Source organism: Myotis nattereri (genome assembly GCF_964212035.1).
Source record: "Myotis nattereri genome assembly, chromosome: Y".
NCBI lineage: Eukaryota > Metazoa > Chordata > Mammalia > Chiroptera > Vespertilionidae > Myotis > Myotis nattereri.
This window is the reverse complement of record NC_138094.1, coordinates 13,843,682-13,859,665: the sequence shown is the minus strand read 5'-3', so window position 1 is coordinate 13,859,665 and position 15,984 is coordinate 13,843,682. Positions and strand designations below refer to the sequence as shown.

General features: G+C 45.0%; 1 protein-coding gene across 1 annotated transcript in view; it reads right to left on the bottom strand.

The window, feature by feature from the left end:
- LOC308512346 (centriole and centriolar satellite protein OFD1-like) overlaps positions 1–14,858 on the bottom strand; it is a gene marked incomplete at both ends in the record, with an annotated part of 73,262 nt that extends 58,404 nt beyond the window's left edge. Inside the window, 1 exon segment of the mRNA XM_081082119.1 lies at positions 14,783–14,858. Within this exon segment, the coding sequence (XP_080938245.1) occupies positions 14,783–14,858 (76 nt within the window).
- Between the last annotated feature and the right edge of the window lie 1,126 nt (positions 14,859–15,984).

The window sequence follows — 15,984 nt, the reverse complement described above, 5'->3', positions numbered from 1 at the left end:
CTGGCTGGCAATCACGGCTGATCAGGTTCCCTGCTTTCCTGCTCCCTCATGCACCACCACCACGCGGTTCCCCCCTCCCCTGTTCCTGCTTCCCCCTTTCCTTGCTCCCTCAATAACCCGCCAACACCAGCTCGCTGCCTGCAATTTTCTGTGCGACCCCCCGATGGTCAGCCCACATCATAGTGAGCAATCGAATTCCCGGTCTCCCAGGCTAACCTCCAAGGAAACACTTTGCATATTAGCCTTTTCTATATAGATAAAGTCATACAAGAATGTAAGAATGCCACGTAACCTAGGCAAAAATGAGAAATGCAACTGAAGGATGCACAGACCTGGTTATAACCTATTCAGCATTTATATTTCAGATATACTTCTGAAATATATGTAGTAATGAAAACACATTTAAACCAATTCTATTCCTGATGTTACTTTACATGTAAAGTGTATTAGTAAATTATTCTCTGCCAAGATTAAACATTCACCAGGGACTGCTACATAAATTACCCATACATCCAATCATGGGACACTTAAATGGAGGGTTTCAAGGAACTTTTCGGGTCACAGGAAAATGCTCACTATACAACAGTGAACTAAGAATACACACACACACCACTGTGCCAATAATAGCTGAATCAGAAAAGACTCTCTTCCTCTATGTTTTTATGGGTTTTTCAGATAGGTATAAAGTGTTCTGTTTTGTTTTTTAAGTTACGAAAACAATGGGGGGAGAAGGAAAAACTCAGTATTTCCCCTGATAAGTGTAAAATACACGTCTAACTGTATATAGTAATGAAAACACATTTGAGGTAACCCTACTCCTTGCTGTTAATTCATACTAATACGTATGTGCTGCCCAAGTGAAACCTTCAGAGCTTTCATTATATTTTAAAGAAAAAAGCTGTCATTCTCCAGACTATTGTACTGTAAGCAGCACACAATGCTTATTATATTGTCTCAATATCCTTCATCCAAACATGACTATTACAAAACCACGTATTAATTCAAGAACCTACAAACCAGTTTCACAAAACTTGCCTTGTTGCTAAAATGTTTTCATTTTATACAGCTACTCGCTCCTACCTGAATGTCAGTCAATAAATCTATTTGAATATGAAGACCGGGCAAACTCTCAACCGTTTGAGAATGCTTTCCAGGATAACGAGTTCTACAAAACATAAAAGCGTCACTCCCCAATACCACCTGCATATCATATTATTTTTAAAACCAAGACCCAGTGGGTTTAAATGCGGACTCCCTGTTACCGCTTCCACTTGTAAAAGTTACAGAACAGATATGCCTCAAGCCGACACCTTGAGGGAGTCCAGGATACCTCGGCGCTTGAAGGTCTGGGACAGCTTTGTGCGTAGTTCGTCTTGACTCAACACGTCATATTTGGGGGGCACGGTGAGCTGGAAGAGAAGATGCCAACGGTTACCAGGCAGGCAGAGGGCACGGGAATTTCTGAAGACAGAACAGTGGCTGACCTTCGGGAAAGCAGGAAAGCACGAAAGCCCAGCGGGGACGACGCTTGCACGACAACAAGCAAGAAGGTTCGCCTCCTCACCCGCGCACCGGGTTGGTGCTTTAACGGAAACAAACAAGATGCTACATCTCCTCATGTGTGCTCCCGGTACTTTTTCCTCACCTGTCCTCAGAGCCCAACCGCGGGCCGGGAATCAAGAGGAACGGGTATACCTCAAGGCTCTCCCGCCCACTCGAACTAGGAAATGGCGGATAAACACATTTCCTCCCCTCGGCTTGCCACGGGTGAGCGGGTTGTGTACTGGGCGCGACTCTCACCAGCGGCTGGAGAGTAGAGATACGGAGCGAGGCTGTGAAACCCGCGGCCCTGGAAGTGGAGGCACCTCGCGGCGGGTGGGGGCCTCACAGCCGATCCCGCCCTCTCCCCGAGACCCAGCCAGCCCAGCACGGGAATCCGGGAATCCAGGAATCCGGGAACCCAGAGCTTTACAGCCAAGTCAATGCCAACAACCGCCGGAAGCTCCGCCCACTTCTCGCGAGAGCTTGGCCTCCGAGTCCCGCGAGGACCGCTGGGCTAGAGCGGGGATTGGAGGAGAAGCCATGTGCTCTGCACCACATCCGGGGCCTGCGGGATCTGGGTGTTAACCCTGTGTCTTCCTCCTGTTGGGCCTAGGGCGCTGGACCCAACCTGGCTATCCCCTGGCCAGCTGGTCCCATCACAGCCCAGGCATTGCACCCAGCGAGCTCCGCCAGCTCGGGCTTTGCTTATTTTGCCTTTCATTAAGTCACGCAGTAACCGGGGCACTGTTTCCTTTTGGGACCCGAAAACCCTTTGTAGGGGGCTCCGTCTTGTGCACCCCGGGGTGATTTAGCAGCATCCCTGGCCTCTCTGCCCACTAAATGCAGCGCTTCTTACCAGTTCTGACCTTACTGAATGTCTCAGACATTGCCTGATGTTCTTGGAGAGGCAAAAGTCACTGGTTGAAAATCAGTGAGCTAAACTTTAAGTATCTACCTTTTTATCGTTGTTTGGTTTTTGGTTTTCTTTGTAACTCTCCCAAGGAGTAAGGACATATTTTCCATTGATTTTAGAGACTGGAAGGAAGGGGGGGTGGCGGGGGGGGGGGGGAGTCAGAAAAACACCAATGTGAAAGAGGCATCTATAGGTTGCCTCCTGCAGCACCCCCATTCCACTCCACTGTGGGCTTGGACTTGCAACCCAGGTATGTGCCCTTGGCCAGGAATCCAATAGGTGACTCTGCTGCTCAGGTTGATGCTCTAACCACCGAGCAACACAGGCCATGGCAAGTACCCACTCTTGTGCATACCAAGGAAGATAAAGGTAAGCTGGCTTACCAAGATGCTGTGGGTGAAAGGGGCCACATGGTAACCTGACAAGCTCAGGGAAGGCCTGTATGATGGTCTTGCAAACTCAAAGACCTGAAGTAACCACAAAGGACGATCGGAAATTAAACTTTAACCAAAAGCAGTAATAGTGGGTAGTTACATTCTAGGACAGTATCTTCACTGAGCCTATCTGTCTTTTTGCATCTATAATAACACTAGAGGCCTGGTGCATGAATTTGTGCACATTGAAAGGAAATTAATTAGAAGAAATATTTTAATATCCCTGTTCACCCTTTCTCAATAATAGAAGTGTCAACCAAATTCATGATCGACAATGACAGATTGAAATGCATGTGATTGCTGCCAATGAGAGCTTTATATGTATCACCCATGTGCGAGTCAACTTAGCCTTTTATAGATATAAAACAAACTTGTTAATTAGAGCTGCTTTCTGATTTAGCTAAACTTTTTCCAGCCCAGTGAAGCACTCCAACTTCTTTTTCAGGTAATTGTCAGCAACACAGCAGTAAATATCAACACAAAGAAGCACATTATTATTGTAGATCACGCAGGGAGAACAAAGGGTAAAATATTTAATTTGCAGCAGTGTTTGACTATATTTTGTGCAGTGAAAAAACCTGAAGTCATTTTTAAGGTCCACCATTTCTTTTCTTTATTTCTTTTTGAGCGGGGGAAGGGGGGGTTGGGGGGGGGTGGGGGCCCACCATTTCTCAATTCTTTTCAGTTGGGTCAAGTTTCTAAACTTTCTAAATCTTCATTTTCTGTTTAATGAAAAGAAAATAGGATTCTACCAAGTCTCCGATCTACCTACTCCACGACTTGTGTGAGGATCAAATGAGATGAGGCACAGGAAAACACTTCACAGACATTTGGTTAACTGTGAATGTTTCTACCTGGCTATAAAGCAAATTGTGTTCCTGGGCTGAAGAAACTTCTAGGAGGCTAGTCGCTAGGGAGAGGAAGCTGGGCATTGCGACATAACGTATTACCCTGACGGCAGGACACTTAGCATATTAGTCTTTTATATAGATAGACTAGTAGCCCGGTGCACAAAAATTTGTGCACTCGGGGGTGAGGGTGAGGGGTGGGGTCAGACCCCTCAGCCCGACCTGCGCCTTCTGTCATGTTCCTGGACCCCAGCCACTCCTGGCCTAGGCAGAGGCCTACAGGCTTGGGGCAGCCTGGCTCCCGAGGCCCCATTGTATCAAGAGAACAAAGTCGGCATTAGTTACTGCTCTCACTGAACCCAGTACACTGCATCTGTGCGTACAACTGCCTTGTTCATGTGCCTGCTTCGCCCTACTGAATTACTAACATCATGAGGACATTGCTCTGTCTTATCCTGCTTCAACTTCAGTGCCTGGCCTGGTGCCAGGGACCTGAGAGGGTTTGCTGTGTGAGTGAGTGAGTGAATAATGGGTGAGTGAATGAGTGAATGAATGAGCGAGTAAGTGAATGAGCAAGCAGCTACGAGGCGTGAACTTCTGCCGCATTGCCATGACAATGCGGCAGAAGTTCCCGCCCCGCTCCTAGCTGCCTGCTGCAAACCCCGGGAAGTTCCCGCCCTGCTCCCAGCGGCCGCACACCCCTCTCCCAGCTGCATAGTTCATGCAGGGCAAAGGCGGCCCAGGTTCCCCCCCTTTGCCCTGCCACCCGGCTTTTGCCTGCTGCCTGGGTTTCCGATCACTGTCAGCATCAGGCAGCTTCCTCTGTCCTTCCCCTTTCGCCTCCCATCATTGTGCCTATGTATGCAAATTAACCGCCATCTTTGTTGGCAGTTAATTTGCATCTCGCCCTGATTAGCCAATGGGAAGCATAGCGGAGGTACGGTTCATTACCCTTTTGTCTTTTATTAGCTAGGATACCCTTGAAATATCTGGGTAACTTGTAACTTCCCTTTTTCTGGGCCCCTTGTGGCACAACCTAATGTGCTTGGGCTCCCGGACAGTTACCACTAATTCCTTCATTGTTCTCATGTTAATTGTTGACTGTTGGCTATCCTACACCCTTCTAAGTATGTGTCTATCATTTTATTTTTTATCCAGTCCCACAGGTTCTCTCCCTCACCCCCAAGACCCCTTTGGTTTCTCCCGCCTCTCTAATCTATCACCAATGAATTTCTTATAACCTACCTATGTCTCCTCCTTTGGTTGTAATGTATAAAAATAGAAGAAAACCCACCACTCTCCAGAGCACTTTCCCAATCCGTTGAGGTACTGCTTCCAGGCACTTGTCGACAGTTTGCTCAAATAAACACAAAATTCTTTACAGGTTTGAATGTTTCTTATGTTAACACGGTAATAAAAACATAGCCAGAGAATGGTATAAGAACTAAGATGCACTGAAGCCTTGTGGGTGTTGTTCAGTGGTTAGAGAATTGCAGCATACCCAAGGGTCCTGGGTTCAATTCCCAGTCAGAGGTACCTACTTTGGGTGCAGTTTGCTCCTCTACTCCCCTAATCCCCAGATTGGGATAATGTGGGAGGCAACCAGTTGATGTCTCTCTCTCTGCCCTCACTCCCTCCTTTCTACTCTCAGAATCTTTCTCAGCACCAGGTCCTGGGAGTCACTACCAGTTGATTAGAACTGGCTCAGGAAAGGAAACCCATTTGCCATTCCTAGTCCACTCCCTTTTCCATTATGCAGCATATCCTCTTTACAGATGAGATGAAAAACAAAATAAAACAGTTTAAACATCCCCAGTTCCTTCACTAGCTTTTGTGCAGAATATTCCCTAGGCTAGATCCCACCCTTCTCCCAACACACAGTTCAGTTATTGATTCTTTTAAAATGTGATTCCCAGAACTGAGTATGGTCCCCAGGATGATATTATTTGTGAAGAGGACATTGTCTTCTCTTAATGCAACTTAGAATTGCATTAGCTTTTTGGGACCACTGTTTCAGACTGCTGCCTCTTGTTGAGCTTGCAATAAACGAAAATGTGTTTTTGTAGATGCACTGGTCTTAAACTAGGTTATCCTGTTGTGCAGGTTTGTTTTTTTTTTTAAAGCCCTAGTACGAGACTTTATTTTGCATCCTATTAAATTCTACTTTGTTAATTTCCCACCTAATTCTGCTAGTAGGGGAGATATTTTTGAATCTTGACTTTTGCCATATAATAAATTTGTGGTCTTTAGCATGTTATCTTTGTTTTTTTCTGTTTGTTTATATTTTTACTAGTGGCCCGGTGCATGAAATTCATGCACGGGGGACAGTGTGTTCCTCAGCCTGGCCTGCACCCTCTCCAATTTGGGACCCCTCGAAGGATGTCCTACTGCCAGTTTACAGCAGTCACACATCCCTCTCGCAATCTGGGACTGCTGGCTCCTAACCGCTCACCTGCCTGCCTGCCTGCCTCATTGCCTCTAACCACTCTGCCTGCCGGCCTGCTCGACCCCAGCTGACCTCCCCCCGCCCCCCACTGCTGGCCTGTTTGCACCCACATGCCCCCCCCCCACCCCCACGAGCCTGATCACCACAAACTTCCGCCCCTGCTGGCCTGCTTGTCCCTCCCTTCCCTCCCCACTGGCCTGCTCATCCCCAACTGTCCCCCTGCTGGCCTGCTCACTCCAAACTGGCCCCCACCCCCGCTATCCTGATCACCTCCAACTGCCCCCCACTGATGGCCTTCTTGCCCCCAACTGGCCCCTCTGCTGATCTGCTTACCCCCAAACAGCACCGCCCCCCACCAGCCTGATCACCCACAACTGCCCTCCCCTCTTGGCCTCTAACCGCCTCTACCTTGGCCCCACCACCATGGCTTTGTCCAGAAGAACATCTGGAAGGTCTCCTGGAAGGTCTCCCAGTCTAATTAGCATATTGCTCTTTTCTTAGTATAGATATATTTGTCTGTAAATATGATTATGATTGCAGATATGAGTAGGACCAGGTAAGGTTTTATAGAATGGGCCTTTTATTACAGATGGTTTGCCAGGTATGCATTTTTTCTAAAGAAGTAAAAATTACTTTAGAAAATGTTTCAGGAAGACTTTGAGAAATTTACAGTATCTGCTTTTCTTCCAAGAAAGTTGTCACTTTTATGCCAGAGTGAGAATTATTTGTATGCTTTGTATGTCAGCATTGGGCCACTGTGACTGGGGGGCACTTAGCTTGACTTGAGAGTAATTGTCTTGCTCACTGGCTGGGAGGGAGGGTGTGTGGCAGAGGAGATATATACTGGGTTCTGGATTACTCATAGATTGCTGATTTTCTGGATTGATTGTGCAAGCCCCTCCTTTTATTCATGTCCACCTTCTGTTGACAGACATCTACCCTGGGAGAGAAATTAGATGAAACTCTCTTTCTTGTCATTGTAAAAAGCATTTGATTTCCTAAGGTGTGATAAGGCCACCCAGCCATCCTCAGTCAAGGTACACATTTTCATGGAGGATGTTCCCACTCTTGAATAAAGTAAAACAATTATCTTTTCTTTTAATTTAAACTTTCTTCTATAACTGTTTTCTTGCTACTTAAAAGCTAGTTGTTGTTTTTTTTTAAAACTGCTTTCAAAGCTTTTCAAGCTGTATATGTCCTTGGAATGAATTTATAAATAAGAATTGAGCCCGGCCAGTGTGACTCAGTGGGTTAACATCAACCTATGAACCAGGAAGTCACAGTTTGATTCCAGGTCAGGCCACATGTCTAGGTTTTGGCCTGATCCCTAGTACGGGGTGTGTAGGAGGCAGCCGACCAGCGATTCTCTCTCATCATTGATGTTTTTATCTCCCTCCCTCTCCCTTCCTCTCTGAATCAGTAAGAATATATTTTAAAGAGAAAGAGAGAGAGAGAGAGAGAGAGAGAGAGAGAGAGAGAGAGAGAGAGAGAGGAGAGAGATAGATAGATAGAGAGAGAGAGAGTATATATGTTTATAAATAAAAAAAAAAAAAAACATGTATTTGATGCTCTTAGAAAGTCTTATTTTCTTTCATTAAAACTGTGCAGTATAGGGAACTCCATAGATTCTCTTAATTTGAAGAAAGTTAGAGGAAAAGGTACTAATTCAGAGTTCCATGGGAAAATGTGTCACTTATATCCTGGGGAAGGCATCACTGGATGTGGAGGATGGGCCGTATTTCCAAGTGATGTCCTAAGTCCTGCTTGCAACTCCCAGCCAGGTTAGAATGTGCCTTCTTTAATCAGGACAAAACAATCACAGTGAGCAGAACATGACTAATGTTTTTTATAATTAACTAGAGGTCTGGTGCACGAAATTTGGGCACTCAGGGGTGAGGGGTCCCTCAGCCTGGCCTGCACCCGCTCACAGTCCGGGAGCCCTTGGGGAGTGGACCTAAACCATCAGTCAGACATCCTTAGCACTGCCATGGAGTCAGGAGAGGCTCCCGCCACTGCCACTGCACTTGCCAGCCATGAGCCCGGCTTCTGGCCAAGCAGTGCTCCCTCTGTGGGAGTGCACTGACCCCCAGAGAGCAGCTCCTGCATTGAGCATTTGCTCCCTGGGGTCAGTGCATGTCATAGCAACTTGTTGTTCCACCTTTTCGTTGATTTGCATATTAACCTTTTATTATATAGGGTAGCTAGTCTTGAATGTTCTATTTCTGCCCCTAACAAAGTCACCCTAGCTACTCGAGACAGATGCTATCTTCCCCACAGGAGCCAGTCAGGGCTCCCCTACCTTTAGGCAACAGGCCCTGTCCCTTGTAATGAGGATTGCTTTATGTAAGGACCTTAACAACTTCAGCCGGTTCTCAAAAAGGTGTTGATAATTGTTCAAACACACACTTCAGCTCTCAGGCCTGAGACCACCCCTTTCCTCCATGCCCTCAAAGGTCCTCAACTGAGTTAGTCAATCCCACCCTGCCTTTCATGCCAGCATTACCTCTGCCCTAATCTCAGGGTCATCTTATACTGTCTAAATTACAGTCCCCTCCTTGCAGCTGCATTCTGCAAACATTGAGCACTTATTATATCCTGGTCTCAGTGTTAGGGAATCAGGCTGGAAAAAAACACAACGCTGTTCTTTTCCATACTCTTTCTCCATATTGCTGTAAGTAGCTCCACGTTGATGCAGCATTGTGCTCAGACCAACCTTTCTGACAAAGTTTTACAATCCATGTGCCATAGTAAATGAACTCCCTCTATCCTCACTTTCTTTTACCTTTTTGCTGACACTTCTTTAAATATTTTTTCCTCATGCCTGCAAGGCTTTTTTTAAGCTTTGACATGTGTGTTAGTTAACTACTGCTGCCGTATAAAATTATCACAAATTTAGTGGCCTGAAACAATGCAAATGTGTTACAGTTATTAGCACAGAAGTCTGGTGTGGGGCTCACCAGGCTGCAATCCAGGTATCAGGAGGCTGCATTCTCTTCTGGAGGCTCTTGGGGAGACTTTCTTTCTAGCTTCTGGAGACCACCCATATTCTGTGACTGGTGACCGCTTCCTTTATCATTAAAAGCCAGGAATATTGCATCTTGTGACTCTACTGAAGTCACATCTCCCCCTGATTTCCTCTCATACCTCCCTCCGCAACTTTGAAAGCCCCTTATACTTGAACTAGAGGCCCAGTGCACAAAAATTTGTGCACTGGGGGGGTGGCTGGTCCCTCAGCCTGGCTTGTGCCCTCTCACAGTCTGGGACCCCTTGGGAGATAATGACCTGCAGGCTTAGGCCTGCTCCCGGGTGGCAGAGGGCAGGCCCAATCCCTAGGTGCAGCCCCTGGTCGGGCTCAGAGCAAGGCTGATTGGGGAGTTGGGGCACCGCACCCTGTCATGCACAGAGCAGGGTGGATTGCGAGGTTGCCATACCACCCTCAGTCGTGCTCAGGGTATGGCCGATTGGGGGGTTGGGGCACCGTCCCCTGTCACACTCAAGGCAGCGTCGATGGGGAGGTTGCGGAGTCACCCCATGTATCGCACAGAGCAGGGCCCATCAGGGGTTTGGAAAGCTCCCCCCTGTCATGCACAGAACAGGGCCAATCAGGGGTTTGAGGAGCTCCCCGCTGTCACTCACAGAGTAGGGCCAATAGGGGAGTTGGGGCACCGCCCCCTGTCACACACAGAGCAGGGCGGATTAGGGGGTTGGGGCACCACATCCTGTCACACTCATGGCAGAGTCAATGGGGAAGTTATGGCTCTACCCCATCACACACAGAGAAGGGGGGTTGGAGTGCTGCACCCCACACAGAGGGGCTCCATATGGGGCTCTATACCCTGTCACACACAGAGCAGGGCCAATCAGGGGGTTGGGGCACCGCACCATGTCACACGCAGAGCCGCAGGGCGATAAGGGGGTTGGGGAGCTCCCCCCTATCAGGCACAGAGCAGGGTTGATCAGGGGGTTGGGGCGCCTTCCACTGTCATGAACAGAGCAGGGCAGATAGGGAGGTTGTGGCCATGCCCCCTGTCACACAAAGAGCTGCTGGGTGATCAGGGGGTTTGGGCGCTCTGCCCTGTCACGCTGATCCCAGTGCTGGGAGGCATATTACCCTTTTGCTATATAGGATAGAGGCCTGGTGCATGGGTGGGGGCCGGCTGGTTTTCCCTGAAGGCTGTCCTGGATCAGGGTGGGGATCCCCACTGGGGTGCCTGGCCAGCCTGGGTGAAGGGATGATGGCTGTTTGCAGCTGGTCACACACCCTTCAGGGTGGGGGTCCCCACTGGGATTCCTGGCCAGTCTGGGTGAGGGGCTGAGGGTTGTGTTCAGGCTGGCGGGTGACTGAAGCTCCCAACCGCTCCTTTTTGTTTTATACTGGGCCAGCTTTTGCTCTGATGTAGCATACTATTCCATTATGTAGATATACCAGGGCTTTTTAACCCACTCATCTGCTGACCAGCACTTAGGCTGTTTCCAAACCTTAGCTATTGGAAATTGTGCTGCAGTGAACATAGAGGAGCATGCATCCTTTCAGATTGGTAATTCTAGGTTCCTGGGATATATTCCTAGAAGTGGGATCAGTGCGTCAAATGGGAGTTCCGTTTTTAGTTTTTTGAGGAAACTCCATACTCTTCTCCATAGTGGCTGCACCAGTCTGCATTCCCACCACCAGTGAAGGAGGGTTCCTTTTTCTCGCCATCCTCACCAGCACTTGCCCTTTGTTGATGATAGCCATTCTGACAGCTGTTAGGTGGTATCTCATTGTCCTTTTGATTTGTATCTCTCAGATGATTAGTGACTCTGAGCATGTTTTCATGTGTCCCTTGGCCTTCCTTTTGTCCTCTCTGGAAAAGTATCTATTTAGGTCCGTTGCCCATTTTTGTGATTGGGTCGTTTATCTTCCTTTTGTTAAGTAGTATGTGTTCCCTATAAATGTTGTAGATGAAACCCTTATCAGAGAGAACATTGGCAAATATGTTCTCCCATGCAGTGGGCTTTGTTGTTGCCTTGTTGATGGTTTCTTTTGCTATGAAGAAGCTTTTTATTTTGATGTCTTCCCATTTGTTCATTTTAACTTTATTTTCCATTGCCCCAGGAGCTGTGTCTGTGAAGATATTGCTTCCGCATATATCTGAGACTCTGCTGCCTATGGATTCCTCTACTATTTTTATGGTTTCCAGCTTTATGTTCAAGTTATTTATCCATTTTGAGCTTATTTTTATGCATGGTGTCAGTTGGTGGCCTAGTTTAATTTTTGCATTTGTCTGACCAAATTTCCCGGCACCATTTATTGAAGAGACTGTCTTATCCCCATTGTATGTTTTTGCCTCCTTTGTCAAATATTAATTGAGCTTGGTTGTTTGAATTGGTTTCTGGGTTCTCTATTCAATTCCATTGGCCTATGTGTCTATTCTTGTGCCAGTGTCAGGCAGTTTTGAACACAGTAGCTTTGTAATACAGCTTGATATCTGGTATTGAGATCCCTCCTACTTTGTTCTTCTTACTCAAGATTGCTGCCACTATTCGTGATCTTTTTTTTTATTCCAGATGGATTTTTGGAGAGTTCATTATAGGTCTGTGAAATATGCTGTTGGTATTTTAATGCGGAGTGCATTGAATGTATAGATTGCTTTGGGTAGTATAGCCATTTTAATGATGTTGTTTCTACCAATCCATGAACAAGGTATGTTCTTCCATCTGTTTATGTCTTCCTTTATCTCTTTTTTCAACATCTTCTAGTTTTCTGATTGGAGGTCTTTTACCTCCTTAGCTAAGTTTATTCCCAGTTATCTTAATTTTTTTGGTGGGATGATGAATGGGATTCTTTTTTTAATCTCCTTTTCTGTAAGTTCACTATTGGTGTATAAAAATGCCATATATTTCTTGGCGTTAATTTTGTAGTCTGCTACATTGCCGAATTCATTTATTAAGTTTACTAAGTTTTTGAAGGAGTGTTTGTGGTTTTCTATGTACAGTATCATGTCATATTCAAATAATGACAATTTACTTCTCCTTTTCCAATTTGGGAACCTTTTCTTTCCTTTTCTTGTGTGATCACTGTGACTAGGACTTCCAGTACTGTGTTGAACAGGAGTGGTGAAAGTGGGTGTCCCTGTCTTGTTCCTGTTCTAGAGGGAAATGGTTTTAGTTTTTGCCCATTGAGTATGATGTTGGCTGTAGGTTTGTCATATAAGGCTTTTATTATGTGGAAGGATGATCCTTCTATTCCTACTTTGCTGACTGTTTTTATCAGAAAAGGCTGTTGCACTTGGTCAAATGCTTTTTCTGCACCAGATGATATGATTGTGTGGTTTTTCTCTCTCAATTTGTTTATGCGATGTTTCATGTGCATTGATTTGTGGATATTGTACCATCCTTGAATCCCTGGAATAAATCCAATTGGTCATGGTGTATGATCTTTCTAATGTAATGTTGTATCCGGGTTGTAGAATTTAGGTGAGGATTGCAGCATCAATGTTCATCTGGAATATTGGCCTGTAAGTCACTTTCTTTGTGGTGTCTTTTTCTGGTTTTGGGATTATGGTAATGCTGGCTTCATGAAAAGATCTTGGAAGTATGCCGTCCTCTTGAATTATTTGAAATAGTGTGAAAAAGATTGGTTTTAGTGCTTCTTTGAATGTTTGGAAAAACTCCCCTGTGAAGCCATCTGGTCCAGGGATTTAGTTTTTTGGAAGCTTTTTGATTACCGTTTCAATTTTATCAGTAGTTATCGGCCTGTTCAGGTTTTTTGCTTCTTTCTGATTGAGTATTGGAAGCTTGTATTTGTCTAGAAATGTGTCCATTTTGTCCAGGTTTTCCATTTGTTGGAGTAGAGTTCTTATAGTTTTTACAATCCTTTGTAAATCTGCCGGGTTATTTGTTACTTCAACTCTTCCATTTCTGATTTTGTTTATTTGGGTCCCCTTTCTTAGTTTCTTGGTGAGCCTCCCTAGAGGTTCATCAATTTTTTTTTTTCTTTTTTTCAAAGAACCAGCTCTTGCTTTCATGATCTTTTGTATTATTTTTTTTGGTCTCTATGGCTTTTATTTCTGCTCTGATCTTTATTATCTCTTTCTTTTTTGGTAATATGGGCTTTTATTGTTGCACTCTTTCTAATTATTTAAGTTGAAGATTACTTAATTTATTACCATTTTTTTCCTATTTTCTAAGGTAGGCCTGTAGAGTTGTGACCTTCCCTCGCAGGACTGCTTTCATTGTGTCCCATAGATTTTAGGATTGTGTGTTTTCATTGTCATTTGTTTCCAGGATGCTTTTCATTTCTTCTCTGATCTCTTTGGTAACCCAACTATAGTTTAATAGCATGCTATTTAGCCTCCAAGTGTTTGATTTTTTTCATTGTTTTTATTGCACTTGATTTCTAGTTTTATGCCATTGTGACCTGAGAAGATGCTTATTACGTTTTCTATCCTCCTGAATTTGAAGAGACTTTGCCTGTGTCCTAATATGTGGCCTATCTTTGAAAATGTCCCGTGTGCACTGGAGAAGGATGTATATTTGGTAGCTTTGGGATGAAATGTTCTGGAGATGTCAAGTCCATCTGAACTGGAGAGTCATTTAGGATTGCTGTTTGTTTGGAGGTTTTTTGTTTAGAGGATTTATCCAGTGGTGTCAGTGAGGTATTGAAGTACCCTACATTGATACTATTGCTATCTATCTATCCCTTGATACCTTCCAGAAGTTGTTTTTTGTATTTGGGCACTCCTGTACTGGGTGCATATATGTTTACCAGAGTTATATCCTCTTGTTGATTTGCTACTTTTAGTATTGTGTAGTGGCCTTCCTTATCCCTTGCTATGACCTTCATTAGAGTTCTATTTTGTTCAGATATAAGCATTGCCACCCCAGCTTTTTTCTCATTTCCATTTGTTGAAAATTTATTTTTCCCTCTTTCACTATCTGTGTGAATCCTTTGCTCTGAGGTGAGTCTCTTGCAGACTGCAAAATATGGGTTTTGTTTCCTTATCCATTCAGCTGCCTTATGTCTTGATTGGAGCACTGAATCCATTTACCTTTAATGTTATTATTGTAAGTACTTGTTTGTCATATTTATTCTTCATGTGTGTGCTTCTCCTTGCCTTTCTGTTTCTTCTTTTTACTTCCATCCCTCTAGCATTTCTTGCATTGCTGACTTGGTGGTAATAAACACTCATAGCCCTTTTTTGTCTGTAAATTTCCTTATTAGTTCTTTAATTTTGAATTATAGCCTTGCTGGGTATGGATTCAGCCCCTTGTTTTACATCACTTTGTATATTTCATTCCATTCCCTTCAGGCCTGGTGTGTTTCTGTTGAGAAATCTGTTGATATTCTAATGGGAGATGCCTTGTAGGTAACTTTCTGTCTCTGTCTGTCAACCTTTATGATTCTTACTTTTGCATTGATGTTTAATTATGATGTGGCTTGGTGTTGGTCTTTTGGGGTTCATCTTATTTGTGACTCTGTGTGGTTCTTGGACTTGCATAGTTATTTTCTGGCCTGTATCAGGGAAGTTTTCTGTCGTTATTTCTTCCAACATGTTTTCCCCTCCCCCATCTGACTGGAAGAACTGGCTGGGTCTATAGACCAAGACTGAGCACAGACCTGCTGAGAACCTGGATTGCGGTGAGTGATGGTCACTAAATGGACACTCCCGCTGTCTGCCCATGACCCTGATCATGTCCACCGCTGCCACACATAGAGTGGCATGTTCCCATTCTCCGGTGACTTCTCTAGGCACACTCCCATCAGGCTGGCCCAGGTGATGGACATGGGAGCCTTACATCAGGAACCAGTGCCTTGTTCTTGTGTCACCGTCCCATGACCCACTCAGAGATATGAGTGCAGGCGACTGATTCAGGCCTCAGATACTGAACATGGAGAAGGAAGTCAATTGATGGCCCCTGCCAAGGTCTCTTGCCTGGAGAGAGAAGTAATGAGACTTGGAAAGTGGAATGCTTCTGTAATTTCTTAAATTCTGCTGAACATGAGGAATTACTTTTACTCATCATCTTGACTCAGAATCCAGCTTCAGGTTCACAATGGCCAGCTATCAGACAAGTGTAAATGAGCAACATGGTTGTGACCAAAAAAAGGATGGAGAGGTCCCAGGGCAAGCCATGAGGCCAAAGAGCTTCACACTAAAGGAACTCTCCCAGAGACGGGTGCCCACGTAGGCAGCAGGAAGGATGGGACCTTGGAAGCTTATCCAAAACTAGTAAGCAATGTGACAGTTCACCAGGGCATGGAAAAGACTCTCACTCTGTGTGGAAAGTTGTATGAGCAGAAGACCCTCAAGCCATGTTTAAACTACTCTTGAAATAGTTTGCAAAGGCGCATGTCAGTGTTTAATTCTCAAATATTTAAAATCACAGAGTGCTAACTAGTGATTTTACTACTTTATTTATTTACATGTATGGTATGTTTATAACAGTTTTTTAATGTTGTGACATAACTCTGTAATAGCCATTGAAAAATAACAACTTTTCCTATGGTTATTTGGATTGCTGGGCAGGGTATTAGCTGGAGGTACTATTCTATGTGGGTTGCTCTACAGTGCAAAGCAAGACTAGTCTGTGATTTACTCATTTTGCATTTCATTTGTTTTGTTTGTTTGTTGGTCTCCTCAATCTAGTGAGGGTTCATGGCTCAGAGATACCCTGAGGAAGATCATGAACGTCTCATGAGGTGTCCGAGCTGATCACCCAGAATAGCAGTGGATGTACCCTTAGGCACTCAGTAAATTTTTTGGAGTAAATCAAGGATTGAAGAGCGAGGAGAGGTGTCTGGCTTTGGCAGGTGAGGAT